This window comes from Delphinus delphis, chromosome X (genome assembly GCF_949987515.2).
Source record: "Delphinus delphis chromosome X, mDelDel1.2, whole genome shotgun sequence".
NCBI classification, from domain to species: domain Eukaryota; kingdom Metazoa; phylum Chordata; class Mammalia; order Artiodactyla; family Delphinidae; genus Delphinus; species Delphinus delphis.
Window position 1 is genome coordinate 26,942,313 of NC_082704.1, and position 20,240 is coordinate 26,962,552.

General features: G+C 42.6%; 1 protein-coding gene across 1 annotated transcript; it reads left to right on the plus strand.

Annotated features, from left to right (window-relative positions):
- Positions 1-377: 377 nt before the first annotated feature.
- Positions 378-19,808, plus strand: LOC132418794 (A-kinase anchor protein 17B-like). Its single transcript, XM_060002785.1, has 5 exons — positions 378-460; positions 9,651-10,419; positions 11,870-11,997; positions 13,373-13,640; positions 17,838-19,808. Exons 1-5 carry the CDS (start codon positions 378-380, stop codon positions 19,482-19,484), a joined length of 2,895 nt encoding a protein of 964 aa, XP_059858768.1. The 3' UTR covers positions 19,485-19,808.
- Positions 19,809-20,240: the final 432 nt, after the last annotated feature.

Here is a 20,240-nt window from a genome sequence, read left to right on the forward strand (position 1 = left end):
CAGCCCCGCCCGCCCCGGCGGGTGAGCAGACAAGCCTCTCGGGCTGGTGAGTGCCGGGCGGCACCGATCCTCTGTGCGGGAATATCCCCACTTTGCCCTCCGCACCCCTGTTGCTGTGCTCTCCTCCGCGGCTCCTAAGCTTCCCCCCTCCGCCACCCCCCTTCTCTCCCCGTGACGGGGCTTCCTAGTGTGTGGCAACCTTTCCTCCTTCATGGCTCCCTCCCACTGGTGCAGGTCCCGTCCCTATCCTTTTGTCTCTGTTTATTCTTTTTTCTTTTTCCCTACCCAGGTACGTGGGGAGTTTCTTGCCTTTTGGGAGGTCTGAGGTCTTCTGCCAGCGTTCAGTAGGTGTTCTGTAAGAGTTGTTCCACGTGTAGATGTATTTCTGGTGTATCTGTGGGGAGGAAGGTGATCTCCGCATCTTACTCTTCCGCCATCTTCCCGGAGGCTCCCCATACAGGTAACTCTTGATTGTTCCAATTTCTCAAAAATTTGGACACATTTACTGTCTCTATAACATCTCTTTCGCGCCGCCCTAGTCTCGAAGCTCCCGCCACTGCTCCTCAGGCCGGGTCCCCGTGGGCTCGTATGATCTTTTAAAATAGGGAAACAAAAACAGGAAATTAAGTTGCCCAAAGAGGTGAATTAACACAAATCCAGTTTTCTTCATTTCAAGATCAAAATTCCCCATGCTAAAGTCTACCTTAGAGCAGATTTTTTTTGAGTGCTGGTAGAAGAGATTCTCTCTCAGTAAGACTCCAGTATTTCATGGTCACAAATTTATCATTCCTGCAGGTCTCCAAGTCACTGCCTTTCTGCCCTGAAAGCCCCCAGTGCCACAATAAGCCCTTTAGGACCATCTTAATTTGGGAATTTCATCATTTAGGGGGTCCTATATTGGTTGTATTCCACTTGTTGCAACACTGCGTGCTGCTCATTTTAATGATGTGATTTAAAGATTTTTCAAGATCAGAGCATATGGTCAGCCTCAGTTTTAAAATTGTTGTTTGCGCTAATGATGTACCAAAACACATGCAAGTTCATCCATGACCTCTTGACTGAAAAAGCAGGGAAGACTTCTGTTTGGTCAAGACTTACGGGGATTCTGTACTAGTTGGGAGGTTTGGAAATTGGCTATGTTGATTTGACCCAAATACATTTTGGCTGTCCCGCTGACAATAAATATGTCGATATATCTTTATACATCTTAAATGCTTTCAAAATGACTTAACTTAGAGGTTCAAAAGCCTGAAAAAAGAAAGGCAGCAAAGGACTACTTCGAAAGAGGATACGGAGTTGTGCAGATGGTCCTGTTTTTTTCCCACTGTTTTTAAAAAACGTGACTCAAATGCCCTTGCTAGCACTCTGACAGCAAATATTTGAGAGTGAGAAAAAGGGAAAGAAAATGGATGAGGGATACTTTGCTCATGACTCAAGTGCTTTTAGAGTTTTAAGGTCATAGTTCTGATCTAAAACACTTGAAGGTGTAGCAGAGGAATCTCTCTAGTATCTTCTGAAGTGAGATAAGGTATTGGAGGAAGTTTGGATGCAGAGCCCGTAGAATTTATTGAATTTTCACTGCAGGTTCAAACAACTGTTTTAGGCCTGTGGAAATATCTCAAAACTGTTTCCTTTTCTCTAATCTTATTCTACTGCTATTCAGTCAGCTTTGCTATTAGGTATAGAGGCAGGAAGATGAGGCAGACCCATGACTAGAGAAAGCAGCCACGTTTCTCTGAGAAGCTGCTAGAAATGTTCTGGCATTGAGAGCTGGTTGAGTGAAATGCTTTGGTAGAGCTATGTACACAAGATACTGCTGGAATGTGCACTGTGTAAACATTATTGAATAACTCTAATTTTTGAAGGTTAGAGGAGCTCTCATTTGCCTCTGCAAAGGCGTTAAAGAATAAGTGATCTCAGTGGTGTTGCTTTTAATCACAAGACTAGAAGAAAGATGTGTGTATATGTGAGGGGGCTGGGGAGGTCATGATGGAACATACTAGAACATGGGACTAATTGAAAATCTTTATTAAAATTCAACTTTTTGATAATTTATGGTGGCTGTACTTATGACACTCCTTGCCATCAGGGCTCAGTTTATATTAGGCTCTTAAACCTTTGCATATGATAGTGATTGGTAAAAATGATGGGAAAATTGTTAATGAATTCTACCATTACTGTCAGTTGAACCACAGACATATTAAAAGGGAATTTAGCATAATACTCTCAAGGTCCATCCATGTTGTCACAAATGGCAAGATTTCATCTTTTTTTCTAATAGGATTATATGCTATATAAAATAAGTCAGGCAGAGAAAGATAGATACTATATGATTTCACTCACATGTGGAATATAAAAAACAAGCAAACAGAAACCCCCCAAATAAATTAGCAAACTAAACAAAACAAACACGTAGATACAGAGAACAGAGTAGTGGTTACCAGAGGGGAAGGCGCAGCCAGGAGGGTGAGATGGGTAAAGGGGGTCAACTGTATGGTGATAGATAGAAACTAAATTTTTGGTGGTGAGCACACTGTAGTGTATACAGAAGTGGGAATATAAGGGAGTTCCCCGGTGGTCCAATGGTTAGGATGCAGCACTTTCAGGGCTGGGGTTCAATCCCTGGTTGGGGAACTAAGATGCTGCAAGGTGCGTGCTGCGGCCAAAAAAAAAAAAGTAGAAACATGATGTTATACGCATGGAATTTATATAATGTTATAAACCAATTTACCTCAATTTTTTATAAAGGGTATTTAGAGGGCAAATTAGGTCACTCTAAAGAATCAATTTTAGGGCTTCCCTGATGGTGCAGTGGTTAAGAATCCTCCTGCCAATGCAGGGGACACGGGTTCAAGCCCTGGTCTGGGAAGATCCCACATGCCACGGAGCAACTAAGCCCACGCACCACAACTACCGAGCCTGCGCTCTAGAGCCCACGAGCCACAACTAGAGAAAGCCCGCACGCAGCAACGAAAACCCAACACAGCCAAAAATAAATTTTAAAAAAAGAATCAATTTTAAATCATATCCTAATAACTTGATCTCAGTGATTCCACCTATTTGGGTAGATATATTTTTATTAATATGTATAAATATACATAAAATATATAGCTATATCTACTAACTAATATATCTAATTTAAGTAGATTACCTTTTTAAATTGAAGTATAGTTGGTTTACAATGTTGTATTAGTTTCAGGTGTACAGCAAAGTGATTCAGTTATATATATATATACATATACATATATATACATACATATATATACATATATATATATAACTGATTCTTTTCCATTATAGGTTATTATAAGATAATGAGTATAGTTCCCTGTGCTATACAGTAGGTCCTTGTTGTTTATCTATTTTATATATAGTAGTATGTATCTGTTAATCCCAAACTCCTAATTTATCACCCCCCCCTTCCCCTTTGGTAACCATAAGTTTGTTTTCTATGTCCCTGAGTCTGTTTCTGTCTTGTAAATAAGTTCACTTGTATCATTTTTTCTTAGATTCCACATATAAGTGATATATAATATTTGTTTTTGTCTGACTTCACTTTGTATGATAATCTCTAGGTCCATCCATGTTGCTGCAGATGACATTACTTCATTCTTTTTTATGGCTGAGTCATATATATATATATATACACATATATAATATATACATATATTATATATATATAAATATATACCACAGCTCCTTTATCCATTCAGCTGTTGATGGACACTTAGGTTGCTTCCATGTCTTGGCTATTATAAATGGTGCTGCTGTGAACATTGGGGTACATGTGTCTTTTCGAATTAGAATTTTTGTCTTTTCCGGATATATGCCCAGTAGTGGGATTTCTGGGTGATACAGTAGTTCTATTTTTAGTTTTTTAAGGAACCTCCATACTGTTCTCCATAGTAGCTGTACCAATTTACATTCCCACCAACAGTGCCATAGAGTTCCCTTTTCTCCACACCCTCTCCAGCCTTTATTGTTTGTAGATTCTTTGATGATGGCCATTCTGACTGGTGTGAGGTGATACTTCATTGTAGTTTTGATGTGCATTTCTCTAATAATTAGCAATGGTGAGCAACAGATTACTTCCTGAACATGTTTAAACAGGGTTAAAAACAGGGATTGTATGGGGAGAAAAGCACAAACCTTTTTCAACCTGTTTTTCAGGAGCAAGGTAGGGCCTCGTACAGCTTTAACTAGATTCAAGGATTGGCACATTTAAGCTTAGAGTTGAGAAACTATCCTGATTTAGAAGAAAGCACCTGTGAAAGTTGAGTATTGGATTGTAACTATGAGTATTTTCCAGAAACACCTGTCTGCTTTTGCTATAAAATAAATCAGTTAAGACTTAAACATTCTGCAGGCAAATCAGTGGTCACTGGAGGTGGGGGGAGGATTACAAAGGGGCACGAGGAAACTGAAGGGGATGATGGGCATTTTCACTCTCTTGATTGTGGTGATGGGTTCATAAGTGTGTAAAGATATGTCAAAACTCATCAAAATGTACATTTTTGATACGAAATGTGGTTTATCATATATCAATTATGCTTCAATAAGGCAGTTTTTAAAAATAACTTCTGCAGCCTGTGGTACAGCTAGTATTGAAGTGGCCAAGTGCTCCGTCATCACCCAAAGTCCTAGTCTGATCTCCCAGGCTTCAGTCAGGACTCACACAAACTTGGGTCATGGGTCCAGATGCCTGTGGGCATTTACAGTGATGGCAGACAGAGGGGTGTCTTTGATGGGAAAAGGGAGTTGCTTCTGTATTACTCTGTTTTGATTCTTTTCTGGGCCAGTTTGTAGCAGCAACTGTGAACTGCTTCCTTTCGATAGTTTGTTATTATCATGTGAGTTTCCTCTTTTTTTTTTTTTTTTTTTTTTTGCGGTTCGCGGGCCTCTCCCTGTTGTGGCCTCCCGCTATTGTGGCCTCTCGCGATGCGGAGCACAGGCTCCGGATGCGCAGGCTCAGCGGCCATGGCCCACGGGCCCACGGGCCCAGCCGCTCCGCGGCATGTGGGATCTTCCCAGTCCAGGGCACGAACCCATGTCCCCTGCATCGGCAGGCGGACTCTCAATCACTGCACCACCAGGGAAGCCCCGAGCTTCCTCTTTTTAATAAAAAATTTTAATACAAAATTAGCACATTTATTATAAACATTCAAAAATTGAAGCAAGAATACTCCTAATCCATTTCCCAGATGAAATGTTGACAATTTGATGTACATCCTTCCAGACTTTATAGAGAGGTCTGTATGTGGGCGCGTGCACGTGCGCCCACCATGCATGTGTGTTTATATTACTTTTATTACTTTATATTACGTTTACAAAAACAAGATCACATTGCACATTATTATCCTGCAACTTACTTTTTATTTTTTCCTCTAAAAAGTATCATGGGCGTCCTTCCATGTCAATAAGTACACACCTATGCCTCCCTCCCTCCCTTCCTCCCTTTCTTCCTTCTTTCTCTCCCCCTGCCCCTCCTCCCTCTCCCCCTCCTCCCTCTCCCCCTCCCCCCTCTCCCCCTTCTACCTGTCTTCCTGGTAGGAAGTCTCCTCCCCCTCCCCCTCCTCTTCCTCCTTCATTTTTTGTTAGTTTTGGCTTGAGGCCTCTTTAAGGAAAAAGCATCGCAATAGGAATTCATAATTATCACGCACCTATGCGCCAGGCACCATCTGGTTCATTTTCAGCGATCTGGCAGAAATTGCCAATGACATTGCTGTAGCATTGAAGCCATGGCATATGTAAAAAGCTTACTTCTTGGTACACAGTAGGTCCTCAATATTTAAAAAAAAAAAATAAGATTGGAAGGTTAGCTCCCTATTCTGGGAGAGTATTCAAAGATGAAATATTCACAAACATTTCATTTTAAAGCCTGTGACCAGCAGGGGAAGAGAGGAGAAGCAATGTCTAATTTGCTGCTGTTGCTGAAGTTGGGAAAGAGGAATTGGAATTGAGGTTTTTAAAGGAGGCCAGTTTTTTTTTGTTTTTTTTTTTTTTTTGAAAACCAATTGGATCCTCTTGAGAAAGTCAGAAAATAACTTAAATGCTTCCGAATTGAGGTGTAGAGTCCTGTCACTGGAGGGCCGGGTGAGCAAACATCGACCCTAGAGCAGAGGCTGTGGGCAGGCAAGGCAGCAAGGCCTGCAGGTCTGTTTATTTGCACTTCGCAGTGCTTGTAAATTGTTTTCCTTGATTGCCAGCGTCTGAAAAAGCAGATTTCGCATAAGAACCTCAGTTTCTGACCTCTCTGGATTAATAGGAGGATGTGGCCACCCCAGGCCCTCCTTCCCTCACTGGGGGTTCAGATGAGGCACTGGTCTCCGCCTCTGTTCAGTGTTTTTTGCTCGCTGAGACCGTCTTGCTGTCCACTGTGATCATCTGAGTTGTACCCTCTGCTGTAGAATTTACTGCTTATTTTTGCTTCGGTGTGAGATGGAAGTGATAGCCAGTTTTGTTTTGTTTTTTCATGTGAAAAATACAGCACATCAAGCACTATAAAATACCATCTGACTGTTTTCCCTCCAAATTTGAGGAGAACCTTTATTATACTTCAGGAAAGTGGAGAGATCTGGCTAAAATATAGAAACTGTTTCACTGTGTGGAAATCACCCTTGTGAAGGATATGAGGCATATATTTAACCTCAAGAAGTTGATGATTTTTAGTGGGCTTTGTGAGGTTAATCTGAAGTAGAAGGAAAAACTGAAGTTTTTAATAAAATCCATTTATATTGACCATAATTTTAAATGAATGACTACAGGTGCATCTGTTAACACTGTAAGTCAGCAAAAAGTTTTATTAAAACCACTTTGCAAAAAATCATGCAATTCTGAACTTCATTCCTGTGTATACATAGTTGTGACAAAATTGTGTCTAAAATGACACTGCAATAAGCAGCTTTGAACATGTTCTTTTCTTATTTTTAATTCTTTCCTTAGCATGAGTTTCTAGAGCAGGTTACTGGACCAAAGGGGATGAACATATTTTATGGTTCTTGGTTTGTTTTGCCAAGTTATTCTAAAAAAAGATGTAATTAATTTTCACTATCTCTAGCAAGATACGAAGGTGCCTAGTTTTTCTTTCTTCCCAAAACTCTCCCAGGAATGGGTTTTTGTAATTTTTATTTATTTGTGTAAAAACTATTAAATGGGATTGTGTATCTTGAAACTAATTAAAATTTAGATGTTTGTATCAGTTAGCTGTTGTCGTATAATAAACCATCCCCAAACTTAGTGGCTTAAACAAAAACCATTTATTATTTCTCACAAGTCTATAGGTTCTCAGGACTGTTCTGCTGATCTGTGGTGGCTGCATCTGATCTTGACAGGGTTTGCTCAGGTGTCAGCCATCACTTGGTGGGTTGGCTGGGGGCTGGCTGGTCTAGGACAGCTCATCTGTCACAAGAGGGCTTTTTCATGTGGCCTTTCATCCTCAAGCAGGCTAGCCCAGGATTGTCCTCATGGTATGGCAGGATTCCAGGAGAGTGAGGGCCACTTGACACCTCGTCTTAGAACTAGCACTTGGACACTTCTGCCACATTCTGTTAGGGAAAAAAAAAGGCCGTCTCAAATTCAAGGGCTGGGGAAAAATAGACTCTATCTCTTGATAGCAACAACTCAAAGTCACATTACAAAGGGTGTGGATACAGGGAGGGGTGGAATATTAGGATCATTTTTGCAACTGTTATACTACAACAGTCAATATTGTCCTTCAAACTTGCCATCTTTCAAAGCTTTATACCTGTTCCAGCAATGTACGCACTAATTAAAAAAAAATAATTAGAGCCTTTCTCAGAATCTCCTTGTAAGGGGACTTAGGAACCAATTAAAAAGTCAGTTTGTTCTTTATAGTCGTTCATTTTATCCAGCATTCTTTTTTTTTTTTTTTTTTCTTTTTTGGTACGCGGGCCTCCCACTGTTGTGGCCTCTCCCGTTGCGGAGCACAGGCTCTGGACGCGCAGGCTCAGCGGCCATGGCTCACGGGCCCAGCCACTCCGCGGTATGTGGGGTCTTCCCGGACCGGGACACGAGCCCGCGTCCCCTGCACCAGCAGGCGAACTCTCAACCACTGCGCCACCAGGGAAGCCCCCTATCCAGCATTCTTGATTCTAGATAATTTTTGATGATTTTGAAATATCAAATACACAATAAAAGAATTTCAAAATTGGCCTCCATCAAGGCTATTTAAAAGAATGTAGCTCAGACTTTGAAATCAATCCAAGCGAAGCATTCCAAAGTGTTTAAAACAAAAGCAGTATCACTGGAATAAATGGAGAGCATGACAAACTGGTTACTTTGAAGTGATTAACTATTTTGTGAATATTTTTTCTGGAATATTTTTTAAAGCCTTGCTTTAAATTAGGCTGTATAAATAAATACCTCTTGATTACAGATAAATTTGGGGGTTCAGTATATCTTAATTGAATATCAAATTAATTTTTCTCCTAAAGGAGTTTAGTGTTGACTCTTATTTATGTTGCAAATTGCAGCAAATGGACTGGATTTTGTCTTCATTATGCTCTTTAGATAATGTTTTTGGAGAAGGAGCACATGTTTATTCTCATATCATCCCAGTTCAGTGTTGCTAACATAAGGATTTCTAGAACCTAATATAAGATACTGCTTTTGGTGGCCTTTTTTTTTTTTGCGGTACTCCAGTCCCGAAGTAGAGAGCAGATTCTCTTTGTCACTCACTAGGAGAGGCTGTCTTCTCTTCCCTTGATCTTAGAGTTCAATTTAGTGAAAGTCGACAGACTGGAGGAATGAGAGTAGATATGTCTGTGTGAGACTTGGAAAGCAGCCTGGACGAAGGATGCTAGATCAGGTACCTGGGTTAGAACTGTCGGCCGGGTGTGTGTTCATGAATGTGCTACGTGTATTTTACCCCGGCCCTGTTTCTGTGCCATCCCCAGCAGGTTTTTCTGGGACTTTACATTTGAGCTCAGTTGTACAGTAGACTGGAGATTTGGAATCTTGGAGTGTCAATATATGGGCAAGTCGTTTAATTTTCCTGAATCCATCTGAATTTCCCCATCTCTAAAACAGGCATGAAAATACCTACTCACAGGTTGCTTCAGGAACCAAATGAGACAAAGTAGTATAAGTAATAGCCATAGGGCTTCCCTGGTGGCGCAGTGGTTGAGAGTCCGCCTGCCAATGCAGGGGACACGGGTTCGTGCCCCGGTCCGGGAAGATCCCACATGCCGCGGAGCGGCTGGGCCCGTGAGCCATGGCCGCTGAGCCTGCGCGTCCGGAGCCTGTGTTCCGCAACGGGAGAGGCCACAACAGTGAGAGGCCCGCGTACCACAAAAAAAATAAAATAAAATAAAATATAATAGCCATAGCTTATGTTGATTGAGAACTTCCTGTGTGCTGGGCACTATTCTAAGGATTTCCTGTACTCACTCATTTACTCCTTCCTGAAATCCTATTATTTCTATTTTACAGTTAGGGGAACTGAGACACAGTCTTTGGGAACTCTCTGAAACCTCTAAAACACATTAAACAAATGTAAGCTATTGTCTTAATTCTCCCGATAGTATACGTTCCCCTATCAATTTGACCTAAGTCCAGCAAATGGCAGCATTCAAAGTCTAAATCTGCGTTTTGCTCCATTTGTATCAAAATGTTCCCTTTCGCCCTCTAAGGTTTCCCGCAGATACCATGACGGTCACGATGGTGTATGATAATTCAGAGGCAACGGAGCTCTGTGCGGCTCAGCACCTCTACCTCAAGCCCATAGCAAAGTTGATGATCAACGTATTGCTCCCTGAGAGCACGGAACCCATGAGGCCCTTCTCTAACTGGGAAGTTCTTGACCAGCTGAAGAGCCTGATTTGTCCTGACCAGTTCACCACAGTGCGGCTCTCCAAGAGCACTAAGGACTTCATCCGATTTGAGGGGGAGGCTGAAACTCGAAGTTTGGTTCAGATCCTGAAGGCCAAGTTACACGGGAAGATCATCAAGCTAAGCGGTTTGAAAACAGACTTAAGAGTAGTGGCCACAGATGCCCAGGGGGAGTGGGAACACTTCCCCAAAGAAAAGGGGGCACCGTTGGCTGACGGGTCTGAAGAGCAGGACCACGATAAGAGCCCAGATTCCATATACTTCGAAGGCCTGCCCTGCAAGTGGTTTGCACCTAAAGGTTCCAGCGGGGAGAAGCCATGTGAAGAGATCCTTCGGGTGGTCTTTGAAAGTTTTGGGAAGATCAAGAATGTGGATATTCCGATGCTCGACCCCTACCGAGAAGTCATGACTGGTGGGAGCTTTGGGGGGTTCAGCTTCGGCTTGCAGACGTTCGAGGCCTTTATACAGTACCAGGAGTCAACTGACTTTGTAAAGGCCATGGAGTCCCTCCGCGGGATGAAGCTGATGCTTAAAGGAGATGATGGGAAAGCTCTGGCATGTAACATTAAGGTAAGGAACAGCCAGGGGTTTTTAAACAAAATTTCCCACTGTTCGGGTGGTCCTGAGTAAAAGCTAGGAGGAAGCATCTGCAACAAATTTCCTTAGACCCCAGTAGGCTCTGATCAATAGCTAATGTAAAGATTTGTGTTATCGTTAATCAATGGATGATTAGGGGAAAAAATATCATCCTGATTTGAACATTCTTCTGCTATCAGCCATGCTGCCAGCTGTGGTTTGAAAACAATGGTTGTTATAGTCTGGGGCTCTGCCCCAGCTTCTTGGGGGCATCAAAGGATTCTTCATGGTCCTTATGGAAGTATCTCAGATACTTATTCCATTTGACAAGTTGCCAGGAGAGAGGGCAACATGCAGCTTGAAACCACGAGGAGAGCAGTTTACTCCCTCTTTGCTACTGGGGTCACAATTTATTATATATTCCTGTTGTCTGTCAGGTAAATTGCTGAAACAAAATCCCAACAAACCTGGATCCTTTCCTTTCAGAGTCAGCCTGTCTATGCAGGCATGTCACTTCATCACTGTCTGAATGCCTGGTCACCTCCTTCTTGAAGCCTTAATTCAGCAGAAGAAAAGATGCAGCTAAACCCTCCTTTTTCTCTAAATCAGTCTTTAGTGTGAATTTGGACTTTCAGCTTCGGTAGCTTCGTGTGTGTGTGTGTGTGTGTGTGTGTATGTGGGTTAAAATATATATTTGAAAATTATGAGCTATTCAGTCCGACAAAAGATACAGCAAATACTATAATGACCGCCCATGTACCACTGCCCAGCTTAAAAAATAAAGCATTACCAGTGGTATGAGAACATGCTCCCCTCTGTGTACCATCCTCAGTCTCAGGCCCCTCCCTCCCCTCAAAGGTAACCATGATGGTGAATTTGGTGTTTATCACTCATGCATATTTAAATAGCTACTTCTGCCTCCATTTATTTTTTAGGCAAGTTTATTTGTAGCACCTCAATCTGACTTCCACTTTATTTAGAGATTTGCAAAGTTGTTTAATAATCACTGTAGTCAGATCTTGTATCTCATTTGGTCAATTTTCTTACATCTTTGCTCTCCCACCCTCCTCTCACCCATTTTTGGACTCTTTTTGTCTCTGGTGATTAAAAAATACGTTAACTCAGTTAATCACTATAACAAACCAGAGGCAATATACTCACATCCCTTAGAACTTGCATCCATCATGGCACTGTGATGCCGCCTATGGCTGTCAAGTGAGCTCCTCAAGGGTTCTGCCAAAGAAAATTCTAGAGCCCCACAAGGACTGTTTGGCAGGTAACTGAGAAGCAGTGGAACAGTCTGGGTGCTGGGATGCAGAGAAGGCATTTTTAATTCATTTGGTTTGGCACTGCCACATACAAATTAGTTTTATCTCTCTGGCCTTCGACACACCCAGCCAGCGGGCAAACTTTTCTAATGAAACTTTGAATTGTTTGGGGGCAGGTTATGTTTGATACAACCAAACACTTCAGTGAAGGAGCTATAAGGAGGAGAAATCAAGAAAGGCTGAAATTACAAGAGCTGGAGGAAGAAAGGAAAAAAAAGAAGAGAGAAGAGGAAGAGGCTGAAAGGTGAGGAGACCAACTTCAATGAAGAGGGTTTTTTTAAACTTTTGATTTATGGATTAATCCCTTCAGGTGAATGGCTGCGGGGAGGAGAAATTGGTACAGTCTTTCCACTGTGCTGTTACAAAACCAAAAGAGAAAGCAGTTGAAAGCAAGAGACTTAAAAAGTATGCTTGTCAGGAAGAACAAGTAATGAAGAATTGTGGGACCAGCCAGATTAAGATGTCTGGGAGGAAATGGTCATTAAAAAAAAAAAAAAGACCAGGAAATTTTAGAGTGAAAATTCTAGCAGTTTACCTAAATTTACCAAATTTTACCTTACCTATCAATTGAAATTTTGGGGAAAAATTCTTTTTAGGTCTGGAAAAGATTTTCTTCCATAAAATGATCAATAATCAATCTAACCCACAGGCCAGAAGGCATGGATTTGTTGAGACTGTTTTTCTCGTGGGCCCAAGTTCTTTCTGTGAATCTGAGGAGCCTCTCTATTTACTTCTTTGAGTTTATCATCGTTCCCCAGTTTAGGAGCTTGAGACTAGAAAGGGCTATTGGATCGCCAAAGGTTTGCTAAGAAGGGACAAATGGTCCAGAACCACAGGGCTCCCCAAACCAGTTTTACCTCCCGGCTCCTCCCCTTGCATGTTTATTCTTCCAGTCTTTTATGCAAATTATAGCCATTCAAAAGAGGAGTTTAAGAGTACCCTTCCATCTTCCTCTCACTTTTTTTGGCTGGCGGAGTGCCAGGAGTTACTTGAGGTCACGTCTGTGAAACCTGGCCAGAAGCTGAGCCCAGTCAAGGTAACGATTCCCCCCAAATTTCCAGATTGACCATGCAGCTTAGCTAATCCTCCAGTTTTTGGCTAAGCCCTCCCTCAGGCCACTGTCCTTTTTTTCCCCCCTTTTCCATGTTTCCATGAGGCCTACCCGAAACAGCTGAAATTTTCAGAAAATGGCAGAACAATAAGGCCGTGTGCTTCTACGCCAGTCTCTTTTTATGGTGGTGCACTCTGTTAAGTAGTATGCACCGAAGACCAGTTCTCACCTTTATTTTCTGAGTGCCTTGACTTACTGTCATTTGCCCCTGTGGCACCAACTCACGGAAGGTTTTGATCTCAAGAGAAAAGGAATCTTCGCTGTGAAAGCTGGGTCCAGTAGCCCCTGCTGATGGTTTGAGAAGGTGGAGGCTAGAGGCCTCTCCTTTGAATTCAGTTGCTTTCTTCTTCTTTTTTTAATACTCTCTGCATGAGGTCTCCTATACATGTTTCTAACTCATCAACTTAGTTATGCGTTGTCGGGCCCTGGCAGGGGGACGGGAGTGGGAAGGGCGGCAAATGACTGATAAATACCTTCTGAAGGGTTGACTCTGTTAATCATTATCCAGAAAGAGAAAAGAGGAGGAGAGGAAAGCCCAGGAAAAGAGGAGAAAGGCCAGAGTCAGGAGGCACGCCCTGAAGGAAAGAGACAGACACCGGCAAAGGAGACAGAAGGACAGTGCCAAAGCGGAGCCCCGTCAGGGGCCCAGCTCTTCCGAGGACTGGGAAGAGAGGAAGGGCCTGCTGGCCAGGAGGCGGCTGGAGGCCCTCCGCCTGCTGCGGGCGCTCCTGAGGAAAATCGCAATAAGGCCCTTGCCCCATTGTTCCTCGCTTTGGGTAGGTACTGACCTTTCTGAGACACGACCTTTACTTTTTTTTTTTTTTTTTTTTTTTTTTGTGGTACGCAGGCCTCTCACTGTTGTGGCCTCTCCCGTTGCGGAGCACAGGCTCCAGACGCGCAGGCTCAGCGGCCACAGCTCACGGGCCCAGCCGCTCCGCGGCATGTGGGATCCTCCTGGGCCAGGGCACGAACCCGTGTCCCCTGCATCCGTAGGCGGACTCCCAACCACTGCACCACCAGGGAAGCCCACGACCTTTTCTTTTAAACAATGGCCTATCCTTTAAACAGCACACGTGGAAGGCTCACTGTATTCATTGGGGTTTATTTTCAATAGGCTGTTCTCTAATAACCCCAATTGTGCATTTACCAAAGGGATACCCAGATTTTCTGAAGGCGTTGGGTCTCACACCCCCTTCCCCACCCCCACCCCCAACCATCTGGCACACACACACTTTGTGTTTCTAAACTTTAGGATGGTTTCACCCGGGGCGATATAGCTCATGCATCTACTTTTGTAAGTTCCTAATTGAGGTAACAAAAAATGCATGGGGGAAGAAATGGGTGGTGGGGGTGTTGGGTTTGTAGTCCTCCATTAATTTTCATTGGCGATTCATCTGTGACAGGTTTGGATGCGAAGGGAGAACCTTGAACAGAGACCTTGGTGGAGCAAGCTCCTGTTAGTCTAGTCCTTTTTAAAACTATTTATTTATTTATTTTTGGCTGTGTTGGGTCTTTGTTGCTGTGCGCGGGCTTTCTCTAGTTGTCGCAAGCGGGGATGACTGTGTTGTGGTGTGCGGGCTTCTCATCGTGGTGGCTTCTCTTGTTGCAGAGCACGGGCTCCATGCATGTGAGCTTCAGTAGTTGTGTCACGCAGGCTCAGTAGTTGTGGCTTGTGGGCTCTAGAGCTCAGGCTCAGTAGTTGTGGCACGTAGGCTCAGTAGTTGTGGCTCGCAGGCTCTAGAGTGCAGGCTCAGTAGTTGTGGCACATGAGCTTAGTTGCTCTGTGGCATGTGGGATCTTTCCGGACCAGGGCTCGAATCCGTGTCTCCTGCATTGGCAGGTGTATTCTTAACCACTGCACCACCAGGGAAGTCCCTTAGTCTAGTCTTATACTATTTGCTAAGGAATGTCTCACATCACAGGCCAATTGTTTTGCTTGGAGAGTTTCAGTTTCGGAAGTTTTTTGTTCTCCCACTTACTGGCCTCCTAAAGATAACCAGACTCAGCAGATGTCCCAGAGTAAAGGCCAGAAAGGCCTCCCAAAGTGTTAATTTAAAAAGCCATATTCAGTGTTCTTAAATATGAAAAGTGAATGGCATTCGTTTTATTTTTTTTTAATTTATTTATTTTATTTCTTTATTTTTGGCTGAGTTGGGTCTTTGTTGCTGCACACGGGCTTTCTCTAGTTGCGGCGAGCGGGGGCTGCTCTTCGTTGTGGTGCGTGTGCTTCTCATTGCAGTGGCTTCTCGTTGCGGAGCACGGGCTCTAGGCGTGCGGGCTTCAGTAGTTGTGGCACGCAGGCTCAGTAGTTGTGGCTCTCGGGCTCTAGAGCACAGGCTCAGTAGTTGTGGCACGTGGGCTTAGTTGCTCCGTGGCATGTGGGATCTTCCCAGACCAGGACTCGAACCCGTGTCCCCTGCATTGTCAGGCGGATTCTTAACCACTGCACCACCAGGGAGGTCCCGTGGCATTCATTTTAGATAGAACTAATTTTATGTGTATTTGCCATCTCAGCTTTTTGTTCTCATTGGTGTGGCCAATCAAACTGCATGAAATCAGGATCAGAAAAACCTCACACTTCCCTTTACAATAAGGTGAGCTTGATCTTTTTTAGTTTACCTTAATGACTGCCAAGGGTGACTCCTCTTGAAGAATTTCTCTCTTTAAATATGTGTGGTGCCTAATTCTTGGCCTCATCAATACCTTACACTGATTATGCAGTCCGCAGGTTCTAATTCCAAGTCCTGGGTAAGCTCTGTGCACTGATTTGTGCCAGGTGTCAGTGGGAGCTCAGTACAAGCTCTCCCAGCGAGATAGGGCCCATGTGCAGGACCTTTCACCTGCCCTGCAGTCGTGCAGAGCAGAGAGCACCACAGAGAGAACCACTGTCACAGCCATATTTTCTACTTGCTGTCTTGTTTCCAACTGGGGCGGGTGAGGTGGGCAGCTCAGGGTCACGCCCCTCTGCAATCCATGGGAAGAAGCTGGACTATAGCCCAGAAAGCCCTTTGTTTATCTTTTTCAAAGGCAGCTGACCCTTTTAGACACACATTTCACCCATCAGTCTTTTCTTGTTCTAGGACTGTAGCCCCAGGGAGGGCTCTAGAGCATTTCTTATGCCTCTTCATGTCCCCAGCCCCTAGCACAATACCTGGAACAGTAAGTAGACTCATCCATTTGTGAACAAAGGAAAAAGGGTCATGTGCTTTTAAAAAAATTTTTAAAAATTGAAGTATAGCTGATTTACAATGTTGTGGTAATCTCTGCTGTGCAGCAAAGGGACTCAGTTATATACATACAGACGTTCTTTTTTTAAATATTCTTTTCTATTATGGTTTATCACATGATATTGAATCTAGTTCCCTGTGCTATACAGTGGGACTTTGTTGTTTATCCATCCTATATATAATATTTCATATCTGCTAAGCCCACATTCCCAGTCCTTCCCTCCTCCACCCCCCGCCCCCTTGGCAACCACAAGTCTGTCCTCTATGTCTGTGAGTCTCTTTCTGTTTTGTAGATGGTTTGTTTGTGCTGTATTTTAGATTCCACATATGAGTGATATCATATGGTATTTGTCTCTCTTTCTGACTGACTTCACTTGGTATGAAAATCTCTAGTTGCATCCACGTTGCTGCAAATGGCATTATTTTGTTCTTTTTTGTGGCCGAGTAGTATTCCATTGTATATATGTACCGCATCTTCTTTATCCATTCATCTGTCGATGGACATTTAGGTTGTTTCCATGATTTGGCTTTGTAAGTAGTGCTGCTATGAACATAGGGGTGCATGTACCTTTTTTTTTTAAACATCTTTATTGGGGTATAATTGCTTTACAAAGGTGTGTTAGTTTCTGCTTTATAACAAAGTGAATCAGTTATACATATACATATGTTCCCATATCTCTTCCCTCTTGCATCTCCCTCCCTCCCACCCTCCCTATCCCACCCCTCCAGGCGGTCACAAAGCACCGAGACGATATCCCTGTGCCATGCGGCTGCTTCCCACTAGCTATCTACCTTACGTTTTTTAGTGTGTATATGCCCATGACTCTCTCTCGCCCTGTCACAGCTCACCCTTCCCCCTCCCCATATCCTCAAGTCCATTCTCCAGTAGGTCTGTGTCTTTATTCCTGTCTTACCCCTAGGTTCTTCATGACATTTTTTTTTCTTCTTAAATTCCATATATATGTGTTAGCATACGGTATTTGTCTTTTTCTTTCTGACTTACTTCACTCTGTATGACAGACTCTAGGTCCATCCACCTCATTACAAATAGCTCAATTTCGTTTCTTTTTATGGCTGAGTAATATTCCATTGTATATATGTGCCACATCTTCTTTATCCATTCATCCGATGATGGGCACTTAGGTTGTTCCCATGTCCTGGCTATTGTAAATAGAGCTGCAATGAACATTTTGGTACATGACTCTTTTTGAATTTTGGTTTTCTCAGGGTATATGCCCAGTAGTGGGATTGCTGGGTCATATGGTAGTTCTATTTGTAGTTTTTTAAGGAACCTCCATACTGTTCTCCAGAGTGGCTGAACCAATTGACATTCCCACCAGCAGTGCAAGAGTGTTCCCTTTTCTCCACACCCTCTCCAGCATTTATTGTTTGTAGATTTTTTGATGATGGCCATTCTGACTGGTGTGAGATGATATCTCATTGTAGTTTTGATTTGCATTTATAGTTTTGTCTGGCTATACGAAGGGTCATGTGCTTTTGAAGGTATGTAAACCGGGGTGCCTTCTAACATAAAGACGGGCACAGACCTAATGAAAGCAGCTCCTGTTAGACCGAGACATTTAATTTAGCACCTCCTGTTTCTTCAGTGTGATATTGTTCCTAATTTCAATCTATCCTAGGTGTAGTTAGAAACCTCTTCAGAACAATGCTAGAAAGCCCAATTTTCTTTGAAAATTTTAGTCTGTTTAGTTTTTCATGTGAGATTTTTAACCTTTTTCTTTGAAGGGGTCTATACAATTTAATCCACGGGAGGTAGATGTTGCAGTCTCCAAAGCTAATCGTGCTCCGGGGACCACACTGGGAGCTCTGAAGAAAGAAGAGTTAAACACTCAGTATCTTCAAAATCAGGAGGAAATGCCAAGATATCAGGTTTCCAAGTCAGATAACAAGCGAAAACAAAAAATGAAGGAAAGAGCTACGGCTCACTTACGTAAATCTTCCCACTGCCTTGGGGAAAAAAAATTAAGATATTCAGCTAGAAAAGAGAGAACTGGAAAATTATTAACCAGTGAATACAATCACAGTTTGCTCCCTGATGGGAATTCTTTGCAAATTGCCATGATTCAAGGTCAATCTCTTGCGAAAGAAGACTACCATGGTTCTAATAAATCCTATTCTTCCAGATTAGTTGAGAGAGACCATGGCAGGAAACAGAAGATCTATGAAACAGATGAATTTATTGACTATCTTCTTAACTATTATCACACTCCAAAATATGCCCGTATCTGCCTAGAACCAAGTCACATAACAAGCACATGTCAGTGGCACAGGGCCGTCCATGCGAAAGGAAGTGGATTTCAAATCAATTTGAGAAAACATAAGCGTCATTTAACCAGTTTGAGCCAAATGCAAAAACTAGATAGGAGAGAACAGGTGCAAGAAGACGATTCCTGCACAAAGATTTGTACTCAGGATCCTGAGCATAAAGCACAAAAGAGGGGAAAAGTGGATTATGCCAAAGAGTGTAGAATGTTTAAGGGGTTTAAACATCATTGCAAGGACACAGTATGTGAAGCTGGTGATCGGCCATCCCCAGCTTTTGGAAAGAGCCATCTGTTGGAACAGACTCATGCTTACCAGGTCCAAGATTCCATATCCACAAGTCAAAGCCAAGTTTCCTCGCCCAACAGGTCAGCAGACCTTGATTTGAGGTTGACAGATTTCTTAGAGGAAATTAGCAGTGATTCTGAATGTTTCAGTGAAATCCTTAGTATAAACAAAGAGGAGAAAGAGAAATCTGTGGCCACATATGATAGCTCCCCAGAAAAGGGATCTCTTGACACTGATGAAATCATCACTTGCGATCCAGAAATTAGGTCAAGTCAGCAAACCTTGTACTCAGAGTGGAAACATGAGGAGGAAAAATACTCTAAATACGAGCTTAGGAAACCAGGCAAGAGGTCCAATTATGAACTGAGATGTTCATGGCTTGAGGGTGAAAACAGTTCTATTAGAGATGAGAAGAGCAACAGCAAAAAGAGTGAAATATTGGCCCCCAAATACTTATTTGATAAAAGCTACCACCACGAATCCAGTGCCAGTGATCAATTAGACACTGTCACAAGAAAGAGGATGCAGTTTAGTGATAGTACATTTAACCAGAAAGTGAACTATAGGCCCTTTCATGTGCCAATAACATCATCAAAAAGTGCTGATGCTTCCTATTTGGGGGATTTTCCCAAAAGAAGAGAGGCTCCACGGAAGTCAGAATATAATCAGGATGCAAGGAGGTTTAAAAGATATGAGAATTCTGAAGATTTCATGCTGAATTCTGATAATTACTATACCAGACATAACAGTCAGGAGCACATTGACTACGGAAGCTATTTAGGAAACAACCACGCTAGTTCTTTATATTTTCAAATGTTTTGAAGGTCTCTTAGATCAGGAAACTCTTACTCACAATAAAAATGTGCAAGAAGAAGATTTCAGACCAAATGTAGCTATGTAGTTAGCAACTACAGAGCAAGAGAGCAACACTTCGGAGCACGAGCAAGGTCAAATGCAAAACCTTGTTTCTCTTGCCAAAGGATAAAGCATAGATCTAAGTGTGTGTGTGTGTTGCAGGTGTGTTGGCAAACTTTGGAAACACAAAACATCCAGATTCTGAAGGTTGGTAAAACAATGTGCTTGCAAAACTTCCTTATCCAAGGACAGACATTTCTACAGTTCGATTGCAACTTCAATTCGGTGCCGTCAAAGGAGCAAATTAACGCCGAGAGGAGTGAAGGTAGCCCTCGATGGCTCTTCAGCGGTCATAACATTATCATTTAGCATCATTTATCTTCAGGGGGAATGGCAGTGAATGAATAATGATCTTTTTACTTGTTCTTTAATTTGGTCAGAACACCATGTGCAGCAACAAACTTTCCTGACTTTTATCTAGAAATACCTATAGATAAGAGGAGAGATGACACCTAGAACATATGATAGACTTCTTCATGACATTAGACAGTTCCATGAGCATCTACTAGAAAGAAATTAATCTTATTAATATGTTCATAGGACTTAAAGAGTTGTCCTTTTAGAAACAAAGCCTTGGAAGAAGAATCTGAAAGGGGCCCAGATCGTCCTTTGAGGTTTACACAGATAGTGGACCATTAGCAGAGTTGTTTTTTTGGAAGAACC